The following is an 8,669-nucleotide window of genomic DNA, read 5'->3' as shown; positions in this document are numbered from 1 at the left end:
TGTTCAAAGAGGTGCAGATACACAGTTCCACATTGTGAAATACAAACAGCATTTCTTTTAAAACAGTTGAATACAAGAGTCCAGCAGGAAAACAAGGGAATGGTGATCAGATGACCACCACCATGACAGCAGAATGTAATGTAATTACTACAGAGAGAGACTAAGTACTTTATAAATCAGCTAGCTATGCACGAACTAAAATGGAAGACCATGTATTTTACAAGGGGAATGTACAGATATAAAATTATTACCATTCATTACATAGGTTTCTGTGACCACAAAGAAGTGACACAGGAGCTATAACTGGCTCCACAGGCTTAAGATGCGTACCTTGGAAACATAAGGAAAACACTTCAGTGATAAACAGCTTATTTCAAGTGCCAATACAAACAACCTTTAAGAGCCATAATTCTTATACATCAATGTGGATTCCATGCTTTATAGACATTAACTCCCTAGTGCCTGTTAAATACATAATAAACGAACATAGATGAGGTAAAGATGCTGTAATTGCCACATACAGCCAATATGGCAAAGGAGGAGTTTTTCCAAATGGGCAGATCCAGAGGCCATGACGAATCCCGTCACGGACATGATGAGAAGTCCAGGATATGAACAACATCCAGGGAAGAAAGCACCATGAATCCTTAAGCCTGAAAAGGTGCATAATAAACTTTAATGTCAGAGCCACAACAGGAATCACAGTAGAACAATGAAGAAGTGGTCTCTGTGGAAGAGTCAGAGCAGCCTGCAGGAAAGAAAAATAAAATTGGCAATGGCTACAATCATGACAAGAAAATAAATGTTTAATGGATGTTTACAGTGCACTATCACGTGGCTAAGCGGAAGGACAAAGGCAAACAAACTGTTCTTTTCCAGTGTAGTAGGTCAAAATCAACAATATGATTATTTAGATGTATGAGAGCTGTGTGCTACCCTGTCTCTACATTGTGTGATATGAGCCATGCATCCTACATGCATTACCGATGGCAAAACAGGGAGGGAGACGGATGAGACAGCTATTTGTCATATTGTCATGTGGCATACAGGAACTTGTGTAGTCTGCTGCACTGATTATATTTAATTTCAATATAATGAAATTGAAAACAACCATACAATACACCTGAAATATTTAATATGCTTTACTTGAAATATTTCATGTTTTAATGGCATTTATTTTCAAAAACACATCTGGTGTTACCCTCCAGTTAGCAGCCATGAAGTTGTTTTAGTTGGACAGTATTGAAAATAGAACACTAATTTCCAATACAACAAAAATATTAGCTAAGTTACATGTATTGTGGTTGCCTTGATGAAGTATTCTTTATGGACAGGCAAAAGACAAGCTCAGAAACCAACATCTGAATTATTTGTCACTTGTGTTTTTATATCCACAACTTGTTCAACATTAACCCAGTGAAAGCCTGATATTTGGTTTTAATTACGGTGAATGTCTAGGCAGTGACATTAAATTTAGCTGTCTTAGTATGTTAAAATTATCAATTTAATATGTATACTTGGACATATATTCCTGATGTACCTACTAACAACAGCTAGAACTACCTCCACAAATTCAAAGATAATAAAGAAGTTAAATAATAATATTCTGGATTTCTAAACAACAAACATACGTTCTTGTTTCTGTAAGCACAGGAGAAATGATAGCACATTACAAAAGCATCTATACAGGTGGTAATGTAATATCAACTGGCTCAATTCACATACCGGTTAACATTTGAAAAGACTGCAAAAAGCAGCAGAGATGCACTCTTGGCACTTGATAGTGCATCTGATTGTTATGCTGAACACATCCCTCACTCCCCCTACTGCAGAAAGCAAACAAAAGCATCACCACAAGACACCAGCCAGTAACCTGTTCATACTTCAGTTGTGTTAATTTTTGCAGGGTTCCATAGTTACGCTATCTGACAGTGGGACTCTGTAATAGCTTCAGCACGTTTTCACGGATAATTTATATTACTTCTTGGAACTCTATCTTCTCTGTAAGAAACTCTGATGTAGCCTTAGCCTGAGATGGAAACTTACGGACTACCTTGGAATTTAACAGCCTGTGCTTTAAACCAAAGCCAACATAAAAAGGGTTGCAGTAAGCTTTGCTCTATTAGTTTCCCACCATATGCTTGTCCATGACCCTTTCAACTGGGTGACAGGATTGAAGAAGCTCACAAAATGTCTCAACAGCTTTTAACTCAACTCCCTACAGTTGGTGCAAATGGTAGATTTTCTACAACGCCGTTTCTGTTTCATATAAGCAGATTGTTCACAGACTGAAGTAGAAAAATCCTGTGATGGTGGAATTGTTTATCACCTACCCTACCAAGACAGATTTTTGTTACTGTCAGCGAGAGCCTAGAAAGTCCATATTAGACTAATTTTGAAAACCATTTTGGCAGATATCCTATTACCTGGTTATTATTTGTGCACTTTGAAAAAATCAGTGACAAAGTCTAAGCAAGTCTCTTCCCTCTGCCCTATGGAGGTTGCCAACAGGAACACAATGAGTAAAGAGAATTTGAATGTTAATTACATATGGAATTTATCAGTATTAGTGCCAATTTTCATCCAGTTTCAGGGAGGTGATGTGTATTTTTTTCCATACAGAATTTTAGATGGCAGGCTTGTTCATACGACAAACCTGAGTGCTAAATTTTAGCAAAAGAAAACCCTATTTTGTAATTGCAGTAGTCATTAGGCTTCTGAAATGCTGTTGTCCAAGTTCTCAGAGAAGAATAGTCTGTTTTCTCTTTTACATTCTGTAACTAGAAGAATATTTACATCTTTGAGTTGCCAAGCCCAAGAGTAAATAGTTCTATTTGGCAATATAAACTGTTGTCCTCTTTCTCCTAACAAGCAAACTTGTTTGCCTTCAGAAATCACTAGATATAAAAAAAAAAACCAAACCAAACCAAACCAAAATAGTACAAGCCTCTTCCGCGTTAAACCTCCTGGAAAAAGATGATCGTGGTTTGGGTAGATTTAGGGGGATGCCCACCATAAGAGATCAGGCTGCAGTTGTAAGCAGAATTTATTCATAATACAAATTAACTTTCCATTTGCCTACATGTTCAATTAGGTGCAAGATCATCTTGAAGATCCTGCTCCTCCAGCCCCTCTCATAGACTACAGTGAGCAGCTGGAGACAGGAGACAACAATCACATGCAAAAGAACCTAAGTAAACTCTGATTTAATGCTCAAAATGACACCACAGAATTTATGTAAAAACATGGCTTCCCCCACTCATGTTCTGTGATGCTTAAAAAGCCTGAGGTCCTTAGTTTTGAGGCTGATATATAAATTCAATGTTAAATTAATTATGTGTGTGCAAAGCTTATTCTCCAATTCCAGAAACACTCCTGTGCATCCCAGGTCAGTCACCAGCAGCACATTAACCAGTGATGTTACATGTTTGCTGGCACAATCTTGTTTGCCACCGACTGCATTCTCAACATTTTTAGAAGTTGCTGACTCTTAGGTAGCAAGCTAGCAATTTCTGCATGTCGGTTCTGCAACGTGAGTGGGCTATAATCCTGGGGGACACTGGGCGCAGCCCATCACACTGTTCTTGTTTATCAGCAACGCTGAGTATGATGGCAGGCTGCAGTAACTTTCACCTTTAGCGCTAGTCAGTGAGACAGATTATTCAAACACTGATTCTTAGATTCCTCTACACTTGTGTGTATATAATACACAGTAAAAACCACATGGAATACAAAGAACTAGAAATCCTAAGTGGCAAGGTCTTTGTAGACTTTATACTTGTTGCAAAAATTATGTGGGCAAAAGGGCAGATCACATGCTACTCGGTACACAGGTATTTATCAGCGTAAACACATAAATACCAGAGGTGACTATTTACCCTGAATACTCCAAAAAAAATAATGATTGCACTGTGAAAAACAGCCCAATAGCCAAATAATCCAAGCAGCAAGCTGTGTCAGCAGGAACAGGAGTAGGTGACTGGAATAGTGTGAAGGTCAAAACTGGAGGTAGAAGGCAATACTGCCTTCTGCTGCACAGTAGGGTTACTTCAAAAAAAGTAACCCATCATCAGATTTAAGAGTGATGATGAAGAGCTTTACAGATAACTGTGTAGAGTCATGTGAAAAATACTGTTGTTACAAATTAGTAATAGTTGTGTGATTAAGTAATTAGATTTCCTAACTTATTGGTTACTTAGTAATGTGTGGCATAAGCAGTAAACATTGTAGTCTCTTAAATCAGCTTATCTCAATTCCGCAATCTAAAGAGGAAGATTGGGGCTGGAACTAATAAACACATAGTAAAAAAGTACCCCATGAAGCAACAAATTACATAGACAACAGCATCAACTTAGGAAACAAAACTGGAAGGCGTATCATATTACACTAAGGAAGGAAAAATCAGACATTAAAATAAAGTCTAGCTAGCCAGCTAACAATGCATCAGAAAAGCTTATGGGGATTATATTTTATCACAAACTAGAAAGACTCTGATGACATTGCAAGAAGATATAAAACAGTTGGGTTTTTTTTCTTTTTAAAAAGGCAGAAGTGTTATAGGTATGTGACATTAAAAGGAATTAATCTAAGCTATTTGGCTCAAATGAAGTCTCACCTAGAATACCATACACAGTTTGGGACAGGACCCTCTAAAGATAATTTAGGCAAAAAGCAATCCAGAGGAGATGAGAAAAAAATAGTAAGAGGTTTAGAAAACATAAATCCACACCCTTCACATTTTTTTTCTGCAAGTTATTTAGTTAAGAAGAAACTTTTTATACAGCGTAAGGGGTTCCAAATTGTAAAAGTAACGCTGTTACTGCTGTAAGGGTCAAGAGACATAAACAGGATGTGATTTACAGGGAAACAACCTTTATTAGCCCAGTTAATATATTGAAGGGAGATGAGTTTGCAGGCAAACAACTATGAAAAAGCCTTTGTGAAATCTTGCCTTCTCCTCACCTCAGCTAAGTAAATCTGTCTACTAAAGGGCTATTCTACCTGCAAGATCTTTTATTTCTGATTCAAAAACGTTTTTGGGGAGAGCACAGCAGTCAGCCGCCTTTCACAGAAAGACCTCAAAGCAGGTGAGTGTAATTTTAGGAGTAGCTACATTTATACGGTCCTAAAATTACACTCGGCCCTTTGAAGGCAGTCGCGAGGCTGATGTGGCCCCCGGTGAAAATGAGTTTGACACCCCTGCCCTAAAGAATAAGAAAAGCAAGATCTAACTGTCAACAACAATACTTCAAGCTGGATATTAAAAAAACAATTGCTAGCTGCTTGGGAACTGAAACAACACAGGAATAAGTTAAGTCATGAAATTGCAATAATTTACTTTGTTTGGGATACTACGGACAGGCTACACAAACATTCTCGATCATGGAAAGCGTAAGCATATTTAATCTTGCCTCATGGAAGGCAGTAAAAAGAGGTTACCTGCCAGTTCTATGATACAACACTATATTCAACTTTCTAAACAGACACTGGCGAGGAGTGTCATCTAGTGGTCATAATCATGAAAAAAACCTGGTAATTATCTCAAATGCAAGAAAAAGTAGCAAAAAATTTTAACAATACTTTCTAAAAACTAGACATTCATTACTTGTATTTACTGATTTTAAAATGAGAAAATACACGAGCATAATTATAAATTGAAGTGCCATACCAAAAAGTTGACATTATAGGATACATTAATCACCCAACTATAATAACTTCTCTTTATATAGTTTAATAATTTTACAGTATTTACATATGCAAAAAGTAAAGAGAAGGGGAGAACTAGAGACTACATAGGGAAGAACAATGCCAGGCACCAGTACATGATGGAGGCTGACTGGTTGGAAAGCAGTTTTGAGCCAGCAACATGATCCTGTGGCAAAGAAGGCCAGTGGTATCCTGGGCTGCATTAGGGGTGTTGCCAGCAGGTTGAGGAGGTGACCCTTCCCTTTTTCCTCCTCAGTGCTGGTGAAGCCACCTCTGGAGCAGCACGCCCAGTTCTGGCCTACCCACTACAAAAGAGACATGGAGCTACTGGAGATTTAGTCCAGAGAAGGGCCACTAAGATCAGGAAGGGACTGGAGCCTCTTGCATATGAGGATGGCCTTCCAACGACAACTATTCTGTGGTTCTGTTAAATGCCCTCTTTCTTGTAGACAAAGATAAAGGGGAAACTAACCAAATGCATAAATAAGCAAAGGTCTTTTTTCTCCAACAGTGATACTGTATGTAAACAAAAACTATTTTCCCATCTGAAGTCCGACTTTTACATCTCAACTACAAGCAATAACGATTCTTGCATTTAGCTGTCCCTTACATAATTTAAAAAAAAAAAAAAAAAAAAAAGGTAAACGATTTTATATTGTTATTCTTTAATCCAAGGAATATAAAGAATGGCAATTTTCCATCCACCTCCTTCCTCTGCTTCCTAGGAGCCATTTCATCTGTCATCATATGAAGAGTGTAACACCATTATGTTACATAGACACAGGCAGTCAAACATCTAAGTTACACTTCGGCTGAATGGATAAAGGTTGGTATATTCCCCTTATGTGCAGGGCCATCTGTAGGTGGGGGTGTACATTTTTGGGGAGGGAGGATTAAGTATAGTATATGTATAAGTATGCTAGTAACAAACACTAGCATGATCAAACTGTGAGGAGTTGTGTTGCTGAGCAGACCAAATTCCTGACAAGGGGAGAGACAGGGTTCTAGCTATGGGGACCAGGGCTGGCTGGAGCCTGAGGTGTAAGATCTGGAGGACAGTGTCAAGAGAACTGTGGCCTGGGCTGGCACAGCTGGAGCTTAGAGAAGGTGCAAATGTTCTGGAGAGTACACAGATGAGACTGCTGTGGTCAGTGAAACCTGGGTATAAACGTTTGGAGCAGGCAGGAAGACAGGTATATATGTACGATATATGTGAATGAGGAAGCAGGAACAGGACACATCTAAACCACTGGAGAACCACCAAAAAAGAATGCTATAATGTAGTGGTACCAACCCTATTGAGAAGCTCTGTCCTAACAAGGAGTTCTGCAAATGGATAATGATAATATATATTCCTTAACAGGAGCCAATTCACCTTTTTACATTTACTAAAACGTCTGACACTTTTTTTTTTTAAATGAACTATATTTAAGAGCAAACTCTGATGGCCTTTTTAAAGGTGACAGCTCATAAATAGATTGCTTCTGGAAGAAATATTTAGGGCTGGCTAAAATCAGCTCACTAAGACTGAATGAAATCAAACAATAACTGGATTATCAACTTTCCAGATATTTCTGCCCCTTATTCTAAACAGAAATGGAATAATCCACTTTGTTCACAAAGTATGTATAGCAATACTTAACTGCTTAGATTTGATAAGAAAGCCTATGTGATACACGTAGGATATAATCTACAAGGGCTTTCTGAAGTCTTTTTTCAGAGCCTTGTAATGAGCAGAACTTTAGAGTAGATATAGAATATTTTATGGCTTTTAAAATCAACACAACTGCATACGATTATAATTCCCATACATCTATTAGAAATGTATCTAATTTAAGTATGACTGGAACTTTTTTTGTTTGAGATATGGTGTAAGAACAATAAAGTAAATAGTAATGAAGAGAGAAAACAAAAGATCACTTACCTTTAAGGACAGAGAGCCAGCAAGAAAGAAGTGGTCCACGTCAATGACAGAGGCAAGGAAGCCAGCCAGAGTGACCTCAGTGAAGTCACTTTTCTTCCTGAGTCCAATCACTATTGCCCAGGACCACATTCCTAGTATACCATGCACAGCATTATCAGAGAAGGCTCGGAGCCAGTCATTTTGCTGAATGAAGGAAAACTGCAGAAGTCTGTCTGCTACGAAGCAGAATATTCCCAAACCTATACTAGAAATAACTGAAGCTGTGCTGAAAGTCTGGAGAAGAGCATGGGCCTTTTCAGTCTCAGATGCCATGGCAAAAACCACGTCATAGAACACAAAATGCCATCAGGATATACACTGTGCATTGTCCTTTGTATTGTCAGTTGTTCTGTAAATGTCAGAGGACAGAAAGAAAAATATTAAAGAGAAACATCCATTAGCACAAAGTGTTTGTTATCACATCTACAACTGAGCATAAAACACGCAAATTCAATGTCTGCACCTAATATTCCTACGGAGTTTTTTATTTCAGTTATGTTAATTTGTTGACTTAAACACTACAGCTCTGAATTAAAGCACTTGTCCTGTTTTAATTAGAACAAGCACCTTTGTAACATGGAAAGCTCTAACTCGATTTTCTGAAATCTTAAATTTTATAAAATACCTTGAAATATGTCTATGATAATACATGTAATATGTTTCAAGATTCCTTCTTGTCTTAAATAGATGATATTAATGAAATTAAATCCTTTGCACCATAACAACAAAAAAAGATTCAATTTGGAGGATTCTTAGGACTGATGCTTGAAAACCCCAAATCTTTCTCTGCAACAGCTGTTAAAACAGAGATCTTAATGTTCCCCCCACCCTACTCCCAAGAAGCAATTACAGAACACTCAGGTTATGAAGAGTACTCATTTCTGTGGTAACATTAAAAAGAACACCTTTGAAATAAAAATTCTCAATAAATGATGTATTTCCTAGCCTTGTTATGTTAAACACACTTAAAAGCAGTCTTTGAATGACATTATCAATTCTA

At 37.7% G+C, this 8,669-nt stretch overlaps 1 protein-coding gene across 1 annotated transcript; it reads right to left on the bottom strand.

The window, feature by feature from the left end:
* Positions 1-412: 412 nt before the first annotated feature.
* TMEM267 (transmembrane protein 267) lies at positions 413-7,945 on the bottom strand (the record flags this gene model as incomplete). Its single annotated transcript, XM_080362246.1, has 2 exons — positions 7,631-7,945; positions 413-748 (listed from the first exon to the last, which is right to left on the bottom strand). Exons 1-2 carry the CDS (start codon positions 7,940-7,942, stop codon positions 413-415), a joined length of 648 nt encoding a protein of 215 aa, XP_080218372.1. The 5' UTR covers positions 7,943-7,945.
* Between the last annotated feature and the right edge of the window lie 724 nt (positions 7,946-8,669).

The sequence above is a fragment of the Nesoenas mayeri genome (genome assembly GCF_963082525.1).
Source record: "Nesoenas mayeri genome assembly, chromosome: Z".
Classification (NCBI taxonomy): domain Eukaryota; kingdom Metazoa; phylum Chordata; class Aves; order Columbiformes; family Columbidae; genus Nesoenas; species Nesoenas mayeri.
Note: the sequence above shows the minus strand (reverse complement) of the source record. Positions and strands in the feature narration are given on the sequence as shown.